Source organism: Zootoca vivipara, chromosome 7 (genome assembly GCF_963506605.1).
Source record: "Zootoca vivipara chromosome 7, rZooViv1.1, whole genome shotgun sequence".
Classification (NCBI taxonomy): Eukaryota; Metazoa; Chordata; class Lepidosauria; order Squamata; family Lacertidae; genus Zootoca; species Zootoca vivipara.
The window spans coordinates 33,073,994-33,093,270 of NC_083282.1; the positions used below are offsets into that span (position 1 = coordinate 33,073,994).

A 19,277-nucleotide genomic window follows, 5' to 3' on the forward strand; every position below is an offset into this window, starting at 1 on the left:
AAGATCTCAAGAAAGACAGGTCTGATTTTTTCTTTATTCCTGGAAACTAACATCAATTTCAAGTCCTGTTCCAATTCCAAACACAAATGATTTGACTGATAGATGTGACTCTTGACCTTGGTTAATCTCATTTTAAAATAAAAAATATTTGCCTCAAAACAGCAAGGCAATGCTTTTACAAAACACCTGCTGGAAGTACTTGGTTTTGACACACATCAGGGGCACTTGCTTGCTAGAATATAATCATCATGTCAAGGCCAACCCCCATTCTGAATGCAGAGCAGAGTGGGCATATTTTTAATATAAAGATCAGAAAACAATTTCTGTATTATAGAATATTGTGCAAAATGCATGCTGTATGGGTTGTCTTTGTGGGCTGGAATACTAAGTAATACCTCTAGTGCACATTGAAGATACTATTGAAAAGATAGAGCTGAATTCCCACTAAGTGGTCTTCATGTTTGTTACATAATGGGCTTATGAATCCTTTGGTTTTGAAAGAAAAAATGCATATGAGCACTGAGACTGCAAAGTTTTTTGTGCAGGAGACAGAAATTCAAGAAAAAACATCTCTTGTGCTAAGGTGACAATTTCAGCTGTCACTGAAATGTAATATTCAAGGTGTTGAAATTTTGGTGGCTGTGGAATGATTACTTGGGGCTAAATATAACAATTTGATGAGCAATAGATCAGCCATTTTTGTGTCTTATAAAGTCTTTTGTGCCTTGTTTAAACTTCTGAAAGAAGATATTTATGTCAGGACTTGTTAATTAATTTGACTCCTACGATATTTTCCCCCCTGTGCAACTGCCATTTCACATTACACTTGGCTTTTATAAAGAAATCTAACCTATTTTCTTCCCTCAATTTTATACAGAACAGAAATATCTGCTTAAAAGGCTGTTTGTTTTCATCTGATGTGACAGTTCTGAGTTAGCCAATTAGAAATGGTCTTTGTGAACATAAGCCATCAGCTTCTATTGCTCACACATTGTTATCCTTTTGGTAATTCTGTCTCATAAACACCACAGCAAGATGCACTTCTATCAGTTTCATTCTGTTCTGCAAAACAAGATTTGCAGCGAGGCGATATCTAATTCTTACTCTCTCTATATATTTATAAAAGTGCCAATCCCTTTAGTTCTAAATGTCACATGCTTTAAGGGGACATTATGGCAAATATCAAGAGAAGTAAGGACATCAAGAAAATATGCAAATCAGCAGGTTGACTTTTAAAGGCAAGAGCAAACTTCTGGACTGCACTTAAATGAGGCAGCCCATCAAAGAGGACTTTCTAGTTGCCAGCTGTGGAATATGAGATTTTAACAGTGCAAATTTCATGTACCCTAGCCAGCAATTGAAAGTCCAATCATGGTAGTAGGAAACAGTCGAATTCTTAAAGAGATTTTCAGTGCAATCCATTGCATGTCAAAGTAAACACCACTGAGTTCAATGGGACTTACTTTCAAATAGGTGAGTATAGGATTTCAGCCTTACTCATGTCTAGATTGGTTAAACTCCACACACTTAACAATCATCTACTTATTTACTACAAAAAACCAAGGATGATAATCCTAGTTACCTTAACTTTTCCTGCATTTTCCTCCTCTTCCTTTTTTTCTTCAAATTCAAAGGCAACAGTCATACGTTGCTGTCTTTGCTCCTCCCATAGAGTAGGATTAAAACTATCGCTGTCAGACTGGAAATCTAATTGGAGTAGAAATTAACGTCATAACCAAAAGATACCTAGTAATAAAACTTTACCCACAATATCAACTTAAACAACCAAATAACTCTGAACTGGAAATATTGCGCTGTGCAAACCCGCATCTGCGGGTGCAAATAGTCAAGTTAGCCCAGTATGAGGATGCTTGGGCTTGTGAGCTAAGGCCACTCTTGATTTTTGTCCATGCAAACATACATTCTTTCCCAGCTACCAACTTGCCTAAAGTTTAGCAAATTCATTTGATATGGTGTTCTGGCAACGCAGAGCCAGTTTCTAACTTCTAACCACCATGGTTTATAGCAGAAATGAAACTTTCGTTGATTACCAAGAATTATTGGCCTTTTTGTTACCATTTTTTAAAAGCTAGCCAACCAGAAGACCACCACCCATTTTCTGTCACAGGCTCATTGTATGGCATGGGGTATATTACTCTGGTGCACTTTCAAACAAAGGGACAGCAGAAACAAAACAACAGTCCAGTAGCGCTTTAAAGGCTAGCAAATGTATTATTACTTTCATGGATTACCAAGAACGATGAAACTGACAAGAAAACTTGTGCCATAATAAATGTGTTAGTCTTGAAGGGGCTAGTACTGTTCTTTGTGTTGAACTATGATCAAAGCAACCATGTTATTGTGAGGATAAAAAGACTGTAAAACAAACTTAAAATGCTATTTAAAAAGTAGGATGCTGCAGATGATAACTCAGTGTGCAGAGTCTATATGTAGTACAGGAGCACAATCCCAACAGACAGTTGTCACACATTGGATTTGCTGAGGATCTACAAGTCAAATGTTTGTAGGCCTGAATTGTGTCCATTATTCAAAGCCTAGCCCCCAAATTCAAAATCAGGGATAGGCAGGCAGGAGGTAGCATTTTTATTTGAAGCTCAAGGTGGTATTCATGGGTCTTCTTTTCCCCATGTTACCCTCACTATAACTCTGTGAGGTAGGTTAGGCTGAGATACAGTGACTGGCCCAAGGTCACACAGTGAGTTTTGTGGTTGATTTTAACCCTGGTCTCCCAGGTCCTAGTCTACTTAATATCCCTTTACCTTATTTCACATTCTGGGGGCGGGGGAAGATGTAGAAGTTAATAAACTGGGGAAGGGGAACAATCTTTTCCCACGGTCTGCAAATACATTGTAAACAGTCCCTTTTCATGGGAGGAGGATAGGTTGACAACCAGAACAGGTGGGGCCCACACAACCTATCTTTAAGAAGAAAGCAACCGTGAAAGCAGCTTTTCAACTGAGTTAGGTGCTGTTTGTAAAACTGCAATGCCTAAGTATCCACAGCAAGGGAGGAGAATGGTGAGAAAACCAGTATAACTTGGCCACAGTCCTGTGACCACTCATTGGCCATGATCTCCTAGCAGCCCTGCCAAATCAGGCACTAGCTTTCATTGCTATGATTAATCAAAAATGAAAGTTAAAAGTGAGAAAGGGAGTGGTTTGTATTGTAAAACAACAACTATCTATAGAATAATTGTTTAGAATACTTAAGTCAACATTAATTATTTACTGAATAGCTTTCCTTTTTTTTTGGATAAGTACCTTCATCACCACGAGGTTGCTGAGGAAACATGTAGTTGGTCAGCACTCTTTGCTTTGTTTCTGGATGTGCCTCAGTTTGAAGAGGGATAAGGGCCTTGGACTGCAAATTCAAAGCAAACAACATTACAATAACTCCAAAATTATGGAATCTAAAATTATCATGCACACTAGCAAATAGTGTCCAATTACAATGAGCACTGTGATTAACATTTTTGATCAAAACAATACTAACTATGGTACATAATTTCTAGGTATTAAATTACATTGTAATGATTAGGAAATAGCAACTCCAACCAATAGATGGTGCTGTGTTGTTTTCTTATTACTTAGATCAGGCATCCCCAAACTGCGGCCCTCCAAATGTTTTGGCCTACAACTTTTGTCCTAAAGAAGAAATTGCAGTATCCTTAAAACTAAGAGGATGATCCAGAAGCCTGTACTGTATATTGATTATCAGTTTTACATTTACATAAACATTGTCCTTCCTGTAACATCTCTACAATGCCACAGTTCTATCATAGATAGGAGACTCAATCCTCCTTTTATATAAGGATGGAGAACTGGATCCAGCCAGTGGGGCAGAACCTTACTTTCCCCAACTTTCTATGGGCCAAGTCTGACAGGTAGACAGGGCTGCCAACCTCTTAAACACCTGGTGTCAGAATGAAATCAAACTCTGCAGGGAAAAGCTTATTACTTTGCAAGCCTTGATACTCTACTGATGATTGCCGCTTACAACATATAGGGCTTTGTTGGCACCGGTGATCAGCTGAGAGTCACTGCCTGCAAAATCCCTTTCGGGCCAGGGATATCTTTAACTGCCAAATACCCCACATTGTATGTGATGGCAGGTGGGTATGGCTAGACCAAATTTAGGCCTGTGGATCAGAGGTTCCTCACCACTGACAGATGGTTAGACTCAACAGGTCTTGGGCTTAACCACCCTCCCTTGTGAAACACCCATCACATTGTACAGAAGGAAGTTACTACAAAAAAGGTTGTCATTTGAACTAGCAAATTCTTCCCTCCCAACATCGCATTTCTTCCCCACGTCACTGCACTCTGCCTAACAGTAGGGCTAGCCCTGCTTGGTGCTTCAAAATATTTGGGGGTTCACAGGGAGATCTGCTGATACGGATGAACTTGAAGGAAGCAGAACTTGAGATGCTTTGAACAATTATGGATTATACTCATAATTTTTATTTTGCCCTGCCAGAAAGCATCATCTGGTTTAACAAATTTAAACACTTTTAAGTTCACCATACATATTTTACAAATACAGCTGAGCTTGCTGTCCTGTTATTTAGCTGTTATAATGAGAATAGACATTAAAATCTGTACCTGGTTGTCTGAAAGCCACAAAGCTGCAAGATCTTTAAGTTTTGTAAAAGTGATAGGTAAATTTTTCAATCTGTAAAAATAACAAAATTGAGTATTTACTTGAGTATTTACTTAAACATTGTCAAGATATTTATGTAGTATTTTAACAGTCAGATGACAGCAATTTCAATTTTTGTCATCCTGTTGCATTGCTTTTAAATGTAGCTTTTAAAGACATCTTTATGGAAATACTTGGTTCTTTTTCAAAGAATATTTTCCCAGTTAAAAATGTTTACACAACTTCCTAAACACTCAGAGAAGATTGTCTCACACACACACACACACACAGAGAGAGAGAGAGAGAGAGAGAACTAGTTTCTCAGAGCAGTTATTATTTGCTTACCTATATAGGCACCTAACTTTATTTTTAAATTTTTGTCTTTTTCAAATTGAAAGTATAACATTAAACAGGAAACAGATTTTACAACACATTTCACGTAGGATTCTTACAAAAACAATACTAAAGATCATAGAGACCATAGCAAAGTATCTAATCTATTGTTATGTGTTAAGTTTTTAGCTGAGGCAGTATTCCAAACCTAAGAACACTACAATGAAACTCTGCAAATGTCTTCCAGCTGCTAAATTTCTCACTTTTGACTGCTACCAGAATAAAATCCTTATGAATCACTTTCACACTCATGCATTGACAAAAAAATTAATAAAGGCTTGTGCTTTTTTTAGGAATAGCTTTCATTGTTATGCTGGATATGCGCTCAAACATGAGGGCAAGCTTAGCAGTCTCCTATGAAAGTGCCCTCTCACTGCAGGGCAAGCATCTTTGAATCCGTGACACAGGGATTAATGCTTTTCCCTTGTATCCATCATAAGTCTCATTCTGACATCCTCCCTAGCCTCTTCTCTAACAACATGCAGAAATAGGGCAGTTTGGAACCTGCTGTCCTTTATATCTGCTCCACCAGAAACACTTTATACTTCAGAGCTCTGCTTCCACTTTCTCCGGTTGTGGTGCACATTGTCCTGACAAACCAGCTTCTTGGAAACTGTATTTCTGCCATAACCCTTGTGCTGGGATGTCAGTAGAGAACAGGCACCATGAAATATTCTTAACTGGGTCCCTCTTTATGTATCTACTCTTGCAGCTGCATACCTTCCTGTTAACCGTGAAGTACAGCAGACTCCAAGGAACAGAAAGACGTTCACTTTATTAAGTGGACAATAAACAGGACTAGTTCTGAGCCAGCTTACATAGAACTGAACAGGTAGAGCACTAAAAAAACACACAAACATACCATAAATCCTACTCACTGAATCACAGAAGGAGCAATGGTTGCAGCCAGTTACCTTTTAACCCTTTACATTCCATCTAACACAGGCCCCATCCAAGTACCAGAATGTTTGATTTCAAGACCCTGTAACCCTGTTAGGACACTACATTTACAAACATGGTTCATGCTAAATGAAAATTAAATCACAATATCAGTATGCTGATTCTGTGAAATTATTTCCACTTTTGTGTTTTAAATGACTGCATGTGGGGGAAAAACAAGTGCTATATATAAAACTCTAATTGGTTCCAACAAGAAGAAAAGGGATGTTTAAATTAGTTGAAGTTGATTTTTTTTGCTACCCTTTTCAGTTAAATGAATCATAGGATTTTAGCTTTAATTACTGCAGCCTCCAGAAAATGTCAGTTGATGACATATTATTCATAAAATGACCTGAAATATTTAAGCAAAAAAAGAGACTATCTGCAAAATTTATCAAATGTTTGCATTCTTCTTTATGAATTAAATGTAATTCTCATTCAGAGGAGAAGGTCATCCTGTTCTGCAAGTTGGACACCAGAGGTTTGTAGAACCTCCACTGGGAGGAATCCAGTTTTAGCTTTGCCTTCCTCCTTTGATGAAGTAGCCTCTTGTGGCTTTCTAAACCATAAATGTTTTTGACATTTCTCTTTTCTCTCTATGCTACATGGTTTAGAGCAACTGTGTCCTTGTTCCTTCTTTTTAATTATATCCATTAGTTTGTAAACCTGTGGAAGGTATTGTGCTATTTAATAAACTTTGTGCAGTACCTAAAAAACTTTATGCCAACAATAATTTAATTGCTGTTGTTCAACTAATGAAAAACGTGGCATTTACAAAAGAGAAATGCTTCCTTGAGAAAAGTTTTCTGGATCCCATGAAACAAATTATCTGCACATATGTTGTTCTGTCAACTGATAATCCGGCAATGCTTTAAGAGAAAAATGTTAGCATACGTTCTGAACAGTTATCAGCTGGTTCAAAAGAGCACTGATTATGCAATAAATCTAAAATAATAAAACCATTACCTGTTGTCACTCAAGTTTAAGACTCTGAGTTTCTGCATTTGTCCAATCTCATCAGGAAGAAATTCCAGTTTGTTAGAGCGCAGAGACATAACTGTTACATTCTTACAACTTCCAATCTGTCGGCGTAAAAAACAATTGTTAAGGCATGGGCTATGTCACCATAATTGCCATCTATATAGGTAGCTTAGTTACGTCTTTAAAATAACGTAATTATATATGCTTTTTTAGATGCTTTTTGGTGATCTTGATGCTGATCAATAAGGGAAAATCACCAAGCAGTATAAAAATTCCAGAATATATGAATACTTTTCTCCTTGTCTGACCTCTAGCCTAATTAAGTCATCCTAAACGTCCGTGACTGGACCTAACGGTCAGGGCTACCTTTACCTTTTAAAACACATCTTAATTTGACCTATTTAGATCATTTGTAGAAGAAACTCCATGCTCCATGGTAGTCACATTGTCATGCATTGGCAATGCATAAAGTATAGAGCCCTGCAGCAGACATGGAACCCTCTTTTACAAACCACATACCTTTGCATTCATTACCCATGAAAAACTTAGATCCCAATGGTAGGCACACGTATATCCCACCCACCACTTATTCCTCTAGATGCTACTCCCTCTATGTCAGGCATGTCAAACCTGCGGCCCTCCAGATGTTTTGGACTACAATTCCCATCTTCCCCAACCACTGGTCCTGCTAGCTAGGGATCATGGGAGTTGTAGGCCAAAACATCTGGAGGGGCGCAGGTTTGACATGCCTGCTCTATGTTATATATGAAGACTACTCCCTTAGATTACCAAGCCTTTCTAAGTAACTGCCTCACAGAAATGTCTGTAATGCAGTATAAGCCACTTGAAAACCACTCCACCATATATGTCATAAGAGAAGCTACAGGCCACAAGGTACATAAGACAGTTTATTCCCATGCCAATATCATCCATTTCTCAAGATACGCAATGTGGATGTGAGCAGAAGCTATGCTTGAGTCCTGTATATTTTAGATGTTTTCTGAAGTGATGTGATGTGGGAGAAGGCATACTACACAATTTCTTACAACGCTACGGTAAACGAATGTAAAAATGATCTATAGCCACTCTATTGATATACAAGGTATAAAGACTGAAACCAATGCAAAATCAAAACAAATAAATACAAAAACAATATTCAATCAATAATCAGAAAGCCAAAGAGGAACAAACTCATAAACATGCAAGAATCATTTGAATCCTAACCTAAGGGTAACAAGTTGCCACCAATTGGGAGTGGATGGGTGTATATGCCTTTTATTCTTTTAGAATGTACTCAACCCTTTATAACCGAATGAATCTCCAATACTGATAACCTCAAACTTTTGAGTGGAAAAAGCATATGCTCAACATATTGACCAATGATAAATGCATTATGATTCTAAATTGGAAACCTTTGACCCACTATAGGGTTAAGTGAATGAAACTTTAGAAACCAAAGACTCTTGCAAGCAAGGTAATTTCCAAAAATGTCTGGGGGCAGGTTTAACCCCAGTTTAAATAAACTCAAACACTGAAAGGCTTGCCGTTAGAAAGTCTGTTCCCACACCATTACACCGTGTAAGGAAATCAACTGTGTATTCTAGTAGAACTAGTTACTAGATACCATCTTGCAGACAAGTTAATCAATTTTGGGCATTATGTCTAACAACCTCAGATGCACCAAACTGATAAAACCACTGCTGTTCAATTTCTAAGCTCTCAGTGAGGAAAGGCTCACATGAAGATGAAAAATTGTAACCATAGGGTCCCAGTCTACTTGGTTTGTCATGTCTTCATACAACAGTTCTAAGAATGAAGATGGTGCACCAAGAATGAGATCAGCCTGAAGCTCCTGAATGTGTTTGAAGCATCATCAGTAAGAAAGAGGAGAAATGTGTACAGAAAGCATTGTGGCAAAGGAGTGGCCAGCATATTGACTCCTCCTTGTGGGCACTGCTCCCTGGAGAAATAAATTGATACCTAATTGTTGTACTGGATTGTTAACTTCCAAATTGCCCTATTTTCAAAGTATGATGTAACATTTACAAGCTGATACAAAACTGTTAGAAATTAAAAATGTTTGATGGAAACCAGTTGGCCGAAATATAGAGATTTGTTGATTCAAGAAGGAGACCAATTTAAGTTAAAGACCTATGAGGAGTTGAAATGTAAACTAGATGATTGGCTCCAATATCACCAGATAAATGAAGTTTTCAAAATGGATAGACTAGTTGGTTTTCAATTAGAAAGGTCAAAGTTGGAAACAGAATTGTTAGAACCTAAGACGAAAACACTTTCCAGAATGTATAAATTGTTGCTAGAGTGGCACACGAAAGATGAACAAACAAAGAATGTGATGATTTTGTGGGCAAATGATGTTGGTCATAATATTATGATTGAGGATTGGGAGAAATTGTGGAATGTGAATATTAAGTTTACTGTGTGTAGCCTACTACAAGAAAATTTAATGAAGATGATGTATAGATGGTATCTTACACCAGTAAAATTGGCAAAGATATATCACAACCATGACAACAAATGTTGGAGATGTAAGAAAGAAGTAGGATCCTTTTACCACATGTGGTGGACGTGTCCACTAGTAAGTGACTTCTGGAATAAGATTTACAATGAGCTTAAGAAAGTGTTGAAAAACACATTTGTGAAAAAACCAGAAGCATTTTTAGTGGGCATTGTAGGGAAAGAGATTCCAAAGAAAAATGTGTCCTTTTTTCTGTATGCTACGACAGCAGCGAGACTTTTGATTGCTAAGAACTGGAAATTACAAACACTACCAACGATCGATGACAGGCAGATGAAGATGATGGAGTTTATGGAACTGGCTGAGATGACCGGAAGAATCCGCAACCAGGGAGAGGAAGCGACAGAAGAAGAATGGAAAGACTTTAAACTATATCTTAAAAAACATGCTAAAGTAACATATTAGAACAGAAATTAAGTTGTAAATAAACTGTGGAAATTAGTAATACGTGAAAAGATAACTAGAAAACAAGATATACAAGGTGATTAAGATGATATAGAAATTGCTAATTATAAATGTGTTAAAGAACCACAGGGAGGGAAGCCCGAGGGGGTCCCTTTAGACAATGTTAGGGAAAAAGGAATATGTAACTTGATATTGTGTTTCCTCCCCTTCTTGTATTGTTATCATTGTTGCGTTTTTTCTTTTGTGTTTTCTCTTTTCTTTGTACTTTGAAAAATTCTAATAAAAATTATTATAAAAAAAAAGAAATTAAAAATGTTTGAAATTCATCATTTGTATTGAGACAAAACTCTGATTTGGTAATAGCGCCTTCAGTGTAAATTTATTCTGGATAAAGACAGGGAAATTTTCAAGTAATCATATTTCATAATATATCCTTACTTCTCTAGGCAGTTCAGGCAGGAAATTTTCATCTACAGCTAGTGTCCGTAGACTGTGCAAGTAGCCAATGGTGGGAGGTAGAGACTCTAGTTCATTACAGCTGCAGTCGAATTCCTCTAATAAAGATAAACTGAAACGTTAAGTACATTTGTTAGTCTATGTCACAAAGCCATCAATCACTGGGTTTTTTTATATCTAAATCTTAACATTCCAGATATGCAAACTATGCAAATAGGCATAAGACTTTCAAATGACAAAAATATAAATATAAGTATCTTGCATATTTTTGAGCTGCAGTACAAAGTATGTATTTGAAGGACATAATGGAATTATATTTGGAAATGCTTTCTAGGTGAAGCAGAGGAATGGTCCATCTAGGGCACTACTGTCAACACTAACTAATAATAAAGCCACAGGAAGAGTATTTATGCAGTACTATATGCAGGGTGGATTTGATTTAAATCAAACTGATTTAAATCACGATTTAAATCACGATTTAAATCACTAGTCAGTAAGGCTTGATTTAAATCATAGTTGATTTAAATCATAAAGACTAATTCTTGCTGGTATAACTTTATTATGCAAGTAGATGAAGATTTTTAGAATAACAACTTTTCATATTAGTTTTTTTTTATCCCCAGTTTAATAGGTTAATCATTCATATTTGGACAACTTTACTGTTGTACTTAGGAAGGAGAAAAATAATCATTACCTTAATAATAACAATTTAAATAGATTTATTCAACTGAAACAATAACATTTCAGCAAATGTTATTTGCTTAAACAAACATCCATGTTTGTTAACTAATTTGGCTAAACAAAAACAAAATATATATATTTTAAGAAACTTAGACTGTCAGCCCAGCCTACACATGAAAAACTTAAATACTGTCCACTCCAAACAATCAGAAAAATATTGTTTCTATTCTATTCACTGAACTTCTTGAAACTTAGCACTGAAGGGGTTGATTCTGTATTCATAGGTTTGTAGAACAATAGGATTAAGGTCTTTTTCTCAACTCTGTTCATGTTATAACATTTTTGCTGTGAAGAAGAGGCATGTGATCTCTGTTGAGTCAAATTCAGTTTTGAGAACTGCAAAAGTAAACCAAGCACCTGTGATAATATCTTGTAGGCAGAGAAACTGCCCAATAATCTTACAAAAACCTCTGGAAGAGCATGACATTGTGAATGGATTAATGGAATTTATTTACCCCCAAAATTAAACATGTACAACCTTATACTACAAAATTAAAAAACTAATCTTTATTTCATGATGGAATAACCTTTGGATGGTAATATGTTTTCCTCAAAAAGCATTTTATTAAAAAAATCCAATTTAAATCAAAAAAATCGATTTAAATCAAAAAAATCCGATTTAAATCAAAAAAATCCGATTTTTTTGATTTTTTTTTTAAAAATCATTGATTTTTATCCACCCTGACTATATGGCAAACATCCATGTATATTTTGTCACATGTATATGATTGGCAGTAAGTTCCTAGCACATGTAATTTCGGCAGATGTGTATATTGGTCTCCTCCCATTTGCAAATGAAGCAAAATAGACATACTGTATGCAATTTTATCATGCATAAACAGGCCCCATCAAGAGATATCTTAACCATGAATCCTTTAAGTAGAAATGCTAGCAACTGAATCTTATACTGACAAGAAATGTGCTGGAGTTAAACGCCAGAAACACTTTCCAGTATTACTTAAGTAATACATATTTTACAAGGGATTGTCTAGACCAATTTCAGCCTAGCTTCAGGCCCAGTTTTAGTACAGTGGTACCTCGGTTTACAAACACAATTGGTTCCGGAAGTCTGTACTTAACCTGAAGTGTAATTAACCTGAAGCGAACTTTCCCATTGAAAGTAATGGAAAGTGGATTAATCCGTTCCAGACAGGTCCGCAGAGTACTTAAACTGAAAGTTCTCAAACCAAGGCGTACTTAAACCGAGGTATAACTGTACTGAAATGACATTGGTTGCTCTGATTGACCTATACTAGGGGAACACAACCTTGCTAAGTCTCCTAGACTTATTGGTGGCTTTTGATAGCACTGACCACCATTTCCTTCTGATTCAGTTCTGTAGCTGGAAGTCAGAAACATGGTGGAACAGTGGTTTGACTTCTACCTACAGGGCTGTTTCCAGAGAATGGCATCAAGACGATTCCATACTGTGGCCCACACTGTTTAAATAGATGTTACAGCCATTCTGAGAGTTCTTCAAGGTACAGTGGACCTGCCACTTACACAAGGGTTCAGTTCTAAAAGTCCACATGCAAAAGCAAAATTGTGTAAAGCCAGGATTCCCCAGAACCACTCTCAACTTGTCTGGCCTTGCCCTCTGCCTCACTTACTGCACAAGCCTTGGGATGCTCTAGAAGAAGATATAGAAAAGGATGTATGGAGATTTTTGGGTAGTGAATAATGGTTTTGAATTGTATAAAAGTTAAGAGAATGATGTAATATAGGAATGGGAATTAAAAGAGGATAAATGTTTAAGATTAGTAAGGATAAATGTTTAAGATTAGGATTAAGTGATAAATCAGGATGTAAAATTAAGATATATGAATACTGCAAATCTAGTTATCAGGACGAACTCAAGAGGGGGGATACGGGGGAAGTCCATAATGTTAAGAATCAGTATTGGATAATGGAGATAGAAATTTTTCCTTTTTCTTATGTTTTCTTTTTTGTATTTTGTTATAAAATCAATAAAAATTATTTTTTTAAAAAAGCCTTGGGATGCTCCCAGAGCCAGGTAAGCAAGACAGATGGATCAAAAAGCTCTTGCCATTGCGTAAAGCCAGGAACCCACCCACCCGTGGTGCAACCCCGTTAGGATTTCACCCCTCCCTATGCTGCAGATATAGGATTGTTGGATCACATGTCTGTATGTAATGCATTTCAGCTGCTGATTGTTAGAGCTATATAAGCGGAAAGGGAGATACGCTGTTTGCTCCCTTCCTCCCACTGTTCTCTCAGAGTGATGTTTTGTTTCAGCATTCTCTCTGAGGAAGAGAGAGAAAAAGGAGCCATGTTTATTTTGTACGGTTTGTACTGTTATGTTTGATTTCGTTACAATAAATAAGGATTAGATGTTACACCTCAAGGCTAATGCTCTGCTGGTCGTGTGCTCATGTCCCAGAGCGGGTATGGGTCGCATCAGTGAAGAATCACGGGCGACGCTGCATTGAGGGAAGGCATAAGGCCTCGGTGTTATCTCCCAACACCCCCACCCCACCTGTCCAGAGTCGGCTTTGCCTCTGCCTCACTTACTACAGTCTTGGGACTTTCCCAGAGCTTTTACACCTCATTCCCAATGCCCAGTAAGCAAGGTATCTGGGAAGGAGGCAGGAGGCTTTTGAAAGCATCTCACAGCCCTTCAAACTCCCTCCCAAAGCCTAGTAAGTGAGGTGGAGGGCTTAAAAAACTCTTTCCATGGTGGGTTTTCCCAGCTCGCCATTTATTTACTTATTTATCGGCCATGCACCTAAGGTTGCGATTGTGTCAGTAAAGTGAGCAAAAGTTGAGGCCCACTGCATTGGGAGTACAATTCCATAAATATGCTGATACCAATCACTGCCTTTACATATCATCTGAGTCAGGAGAGGTTGTGCAGTTGTTGGACCGATGTCTGGAAGCAGGAATGGGTTGGATGACAGCCAAAACCGAAGCTGAATCCTGAGAAGATAGAGATCCTGTTGACAGGAGATTCTTGTGTTCAAAACTGGATAGATGGCATATTCTGGAGGGAGCTGCACTCCTTCTGATGGAGTATGGAGGTGCCCTTGGATTCATGTGTCTTGGAACACCTATTAGTAGCTGCAGTTTGTTTGCTAGCTATAGACATTCTTGGATGGTGATAGCCTGGCAGCAGGATCCTGCAGTCTGGTAACTTCCAAGTTAGATTACTCTAACATACTCTATGTGGGGCTCTGCCCTTGAAAATGGTTCAGAAGTTGTAGCAGGGGAAGGCCACCATGGTAAGAGTATTGAGTGGTTCAGCCAGTTTAGTTCATATAACACCAGTTCTGAAGAGTTTGTACAGTCTGCCAATATGCTGATGTGCTTATTTCAAGGTTTTAATGTTGACTTATAATGCTCTGAAAATTTTAGGGTTAAGTTACCTGAAGGATAACCTCATCCTATATTATCCTGCCTGCTGGGGATGCTATACTCACTATTTCATCAGCAAGTGGGGTTCATACTCCTGAGACTTGTGAAGAGACCTGTGGAAAGTTGTGGAATGCCCTCCATCTTAAATTTAGGTCGGTGCCTACATTGGTTGAATTTCAGCACCAAGTTAAAAATTACCTCTTTATCCAGATTTTTAATGATGTGGGGTACTCAGCCACTGATACTTGGAGAGAGCAGTTATAATATTTATGAATTGTATACTGTTCTCAATTTTTACTGATGTTTGTTTTTAATAATTGATGTGTCCCACCCTTGTGGTCACTTGATTTGATGCAGGGTAAGATAAACATGAAAAAATTAAGTAAGTTTCCACAATCCAACAAAATAATTCTGCAATAATTCTGTGAATTTAACTGCTCAAACATCCTAATAAGTGGCACTCTGCATTGGAAGCTTGACTGAATTAAAAAGAAACTGTTTCAATAAATCCTGTTTCCATATGTAGCAGGTATAAACCTGGCTACCAACTACTCAGGACAGGAGGGAAGGGGGTACACACAGACTTCTCATTAACAGAATTTACAAATGACCAAGAGCAAAGCTTTCCCCCATAAATTTATTGGCAACAGTAAAATAGCAAGTGCCCAATACGGCCTTCACTTATTTACTTCGACATTCCTCAGACGAACAAATCTAAAGGCAGCTGCTCCACAACCCACAGCCCATCTGGTTCCCCACACATCCCCCCTGCAACTAGCTACTAGACCACACTAGCCTGGAGGACTGAAGTGTGTCATCCTCTTGAGAACTGCACAGTGATTCATGAAGTGGGTTGGAAAGAGAACAGCTGAAAGCTTTGTTAGGCTTTTCATTATATGCTTGCGGCTGCCAAGCTGTAATTCAAGCCAGAGGAAGTGATCATTTCTAAAGGCAGCATTCAGACAAATTGGCCCAGATCCACTTTAGGCTTGGGCAGACAGAAGATGTAGACATAGGTGACTGTGCTTTAGTAGACCACCTGGCAAAATGATCATGCTGCACCTTCAGTGATGCTACAGCCAGACAAGAAATGTTATCACTTATTGAAATTCCCTTTCAGCTGCCACCAGTTCCTAGAATAGCAGTGCAGAATATATGCAAGAGGGGAAATGTTGCGTTTCAAACGTATCCACACTAACCAAATGCTGAATTCGATCCCTGGCACCTTCAGTTCAAGGATCTCAGGTAGCAGGACTGAGAAAGACAGCTGTGAAAGTCATCAACAATCAGAGTAGACAATACTGGGATAGATGGACCAATGGTATAACTCAGTATAAAGCAACTTTATATGTGCTTCTGTGGAAACACGTATTGCTCAGAGCAAAGGCATTCAGGATTGAAGCAAAGTGCTATCACAAAATCCTTCATTACTTAAGCATTAAGGGAGCAATCTAATATTGTGTCTGTGGATGCAACAGCATTCGCCTTCAACTGCTGCCCCTGCCCCTCCTGCACCGAGAACTACGGAGCTAAAGGGGAGGAAAATCCTATTTGCACAGTTGAATATGTCTCTCAAATATGAAAATGACAAGTATCAATAAATATGGATTATAAAAGAGAAGGAAAAAAACCCTACTAGATCCCATTATGCATGATTTCTGTTGCCTGGTTGCCACTTTCCTATGGCTGGATCCGATGCTGCTGCAGGAACAGCTAACAGAGCAAAGCTAAAAAAAATACCTTTAGGATTCAAATTCTAAGAAAACTGGTTTGCAAATGTGTGGAAGACAGTTGTGGATGGTAGCACTCATGAGCTTGCACCTGTGACTCATTGAGAGCTCCCCCTCCCCAATTATTTAAATTGTCCCATCCCACCCAAATTATTTAAATAATCATTTCATAAAAGAGAAACCTTATGTAAAATTTCCACTGCAAATTTAAATCAAACGACAACAAAAATCTTCAACCTAAATAGTTTTAACTTGCACATCACTGAAAAGCAAGGTTCTTCTTGCAACAATTTCTGCACAGTCCAAGCTGCATCGTATATGAAAATATTCATATATGACAGTTTACATGATGCAACATACATTTACTGAAGATCTTACAAAGCTCTCATCAGCTAAACAAATGATAAAAATAGAACAAAACACTGTCTGCCAAAGCTATTATCTCAATAAAGTAGTAATTTATGTATCTGTTTTTTATTACCACTCATTAAGCTCCTGCTAAACATCTGGAAAATGCTACCAAAGCTATTATTTATAAATAAATATGATTCTACAGAACACTTATTGTTTTATACTTAGTTGTTAAATTTATGCTGTAACTGTACTTAGTAAGGAAAATTTTAAAGTCTCTTGATAGTCTTTGAATTTTATATTATTTTTACACTTTCAATTTAAAAAACTGATCCAACTTTATAATTAAGGAGCTGAGTTAAGGTTTAAGAGTGGTACAGTGATTCCTTCCCTATGCTGCAATGGAAATAGATCAAGAAAGTAACAGTTTATTTACCAGAACATGTAGCTGCTGTTATGCCCTTGTCTGTTTATTACTCACTACACAAGGCAATGAAGCTGTAAGGAGTAGGCTGTTAAGTTATCCCCCACATGTCCCACAAAAAGCAGGTATTGTATTTGGAAAGCATTTCAAATTTTTGTATAACAGAAAAGAACACTATGAATACAGCACAGCTCAAGTTAAGCACTTGTAATTCCCATCGATCTTAACAGAAGAGATTTAAGCATGTGCTCAGTTCTTCAAACGAAATCAATTATACTTAAAGAAAAACAGGTTGCTTATCTTAAACTGTAGCTCCTTGAGTAGTCATTTGTGCAGGCACATATATGGAGTTCTGTACCTGCGCAAAGTCTGAAACTTCTGATAAACATTTTGGCAGGAAATCTGCCCAAAGCACATGTTGAAGGGGTACAGTTCCTACATTCCCTCTCAGATACTAATGGATGGCAGCTATATAAGAAAACACTTGAGTGACAGCAGGTATGAAAAAGGGTGGGTTGTTTGAGTGAACATATGACCACATGAACTAAAGTTGCAGGCAAACAGCCTGTTTTCTTTGGGGTCTTTGTGTAGTTCCACACATGGTAGAATAGCAAGCTAATTTACCCCAAGGTGGGGTAAGTACTGACTAGTTATTGCTGAGCTCAACACAGCCCATCAAAAAGAGGTACCTGCCCAAGCCTAAATATCCAAAGCATCATGCCTGACAAACAATGATGCCTGCAAAAGAAGCTGGAAATTCCTCTTTGAAAAGCTGCGGCTCTTGTAAAAGTAGATGTGGACTCCCATTGGTACTGGGAGCTATGCCAGCCCATAGCAAAATTTATAGCTTACATAAAACAACAAGAGAGGCCATGAGTCAACACAGGTAGAGTCTTTCTAGAGCCCTCAGAACACATGGGAAAGAAAAGGATCATGTTGAAACACAGCTGTCCTATCCATATAAAAGGCTAAGTCTTGATGGATGGGCAGGATGTGGAAAGATCATTCTTAGACATTCAGATAAAACTCAGGCAAGACAACATCCTGGTATAAGCTAAAAGCTATTTCCTCAGTGCCCCCAGCTTTTATGACTCACCAGCTGTGAGGGCACATGTACAGCCAATGCCCTACCAGTTGGCGAGCCCCCCCCCCTCATAGGGAGGCCACTGATTGGCCCATTTGAGATGCAGCAGTCAACAGGAACTCAAGCCAGATGTCCAGGTTGCCAGAGGGAATTCCCCTAACGGCCGCCTGGACATGTGCACTCTGTTCTCACTGCCCGGGGATGGCAGCTAAGCATGAGAGGCTGCAACAGGCACCCACCCAGGAAGAGTTAAGCATCCATTTCCTCCTTAGGCAGAAAATACACATTTGTCTTGAAAACAACCTTATTGCTAAGTACAGTGGTACCTCGCAAGACGAATGCCTCGCGCAACGAAAAACTTGCAAGATGAAAGTGTTTTGTGATGTTTTTGGTGACTCGCAAGACAAAGTTTTCTATGGCCGTGCTTCGCAAGACAATTTTTTGCGGTTTTGTTTTGTTTTTTGCCGCAGCAAACCGCGCTTCGCAAGACGAAATTATCGCAAGGCGAAATTATCGCAAGACGAAGTGACTCGCGGAACGAATTACTTTCGTCTTGCGAGGCACCACTGTACATCGAACTAAAGTGGAAAACAGGGTAACTAATGCCCTGTAGGATGAATTTGACACTAAGGCTTCTAAGCACACTTATGGTGGAGTACAACGCCACTGAATCCGGTGGGATTTACTTCTAAGTAATTATGGATATAGGATTGTGCTATAAAATACTGCAGATAGAAAAAACTATTAACTTCTACCACTTACTTTCCAATGGCATTGGGGAGAATTGTGAGTTGATTGTCATCTACTTTTAGAGTTGAAAGCCTTTTCAAGAGCCCTGAAAGAGGGAGAGAGAGACAGAGAGACACAGAGAGAGATGTGTTAGACATTGAAAGCAGCATATTTTTTCCCTATAATTATTTTTTTACTGTGAAGTACACCCCTTTTTCAGAGGGACGCGGGTGGGCACTGTGGTCTAAACCAGAGCCTGGGGCTTGCTGATCAGAAGGTCAGCAGTTCAAATCCCCGCGATGGGGTGAGCGCCCGTTGCTCGGTCCCAACTCCTTCCCACCTAGCAGTTCAAAAGCACGTCAAAGTGCAAGTAGATAAATAGGTACCGCTCTGGCAGGAAGGTAGACGGCGTTTCTGTGCGCTGCTCTGGTTCACCAGAAGCGGCTTAGACATGCTGGCCACATGACCCAAAAG

The 19,277-nt window shown here is 38.4% G+C and overlaps 1 protein-coding gene across 2 annotated transcripts in view; it reads right to left on the reverse strand.

The window, feature by feature from the left end:
• Positions 1–19,277, reverse strand: part of LRRC7 (leucine rich repeat containing 7) — a 108,917-nt gene that overhangs the window by 35,969 nt on the left and 53,671 nt on the right. For both annotated transcript variants that reach the window (XM_060276820.1, XM_035122021.2), the window contains exons 9-14: positions 18,837–18,909; positions 10,355–10,484; positions 6,958–7,073; positions 4,623–4,692; positions 3,282–3,381; positions 1,583–1,707 (exon numbers count right to left, since the gene is read on the reverse strand). In XM_060276820.1, the coding sequence (XP_060132803.1) occupies positions 1,583–1,707; positions 3,282–3,381; positions 4,623–4,692; positions 6,958–7,073; positions 10,355–10,484; positions 18,837–18,909 (614 nt within the window). The remainder of the gene's footprint in view (positions 1–1,582; positions 1,708–3,281; positions 3,382–4,622; positions 4,693–6,957; positions 7,074–10,354; positions 10,485–18,836; positions 18,910–19,277) is intronic.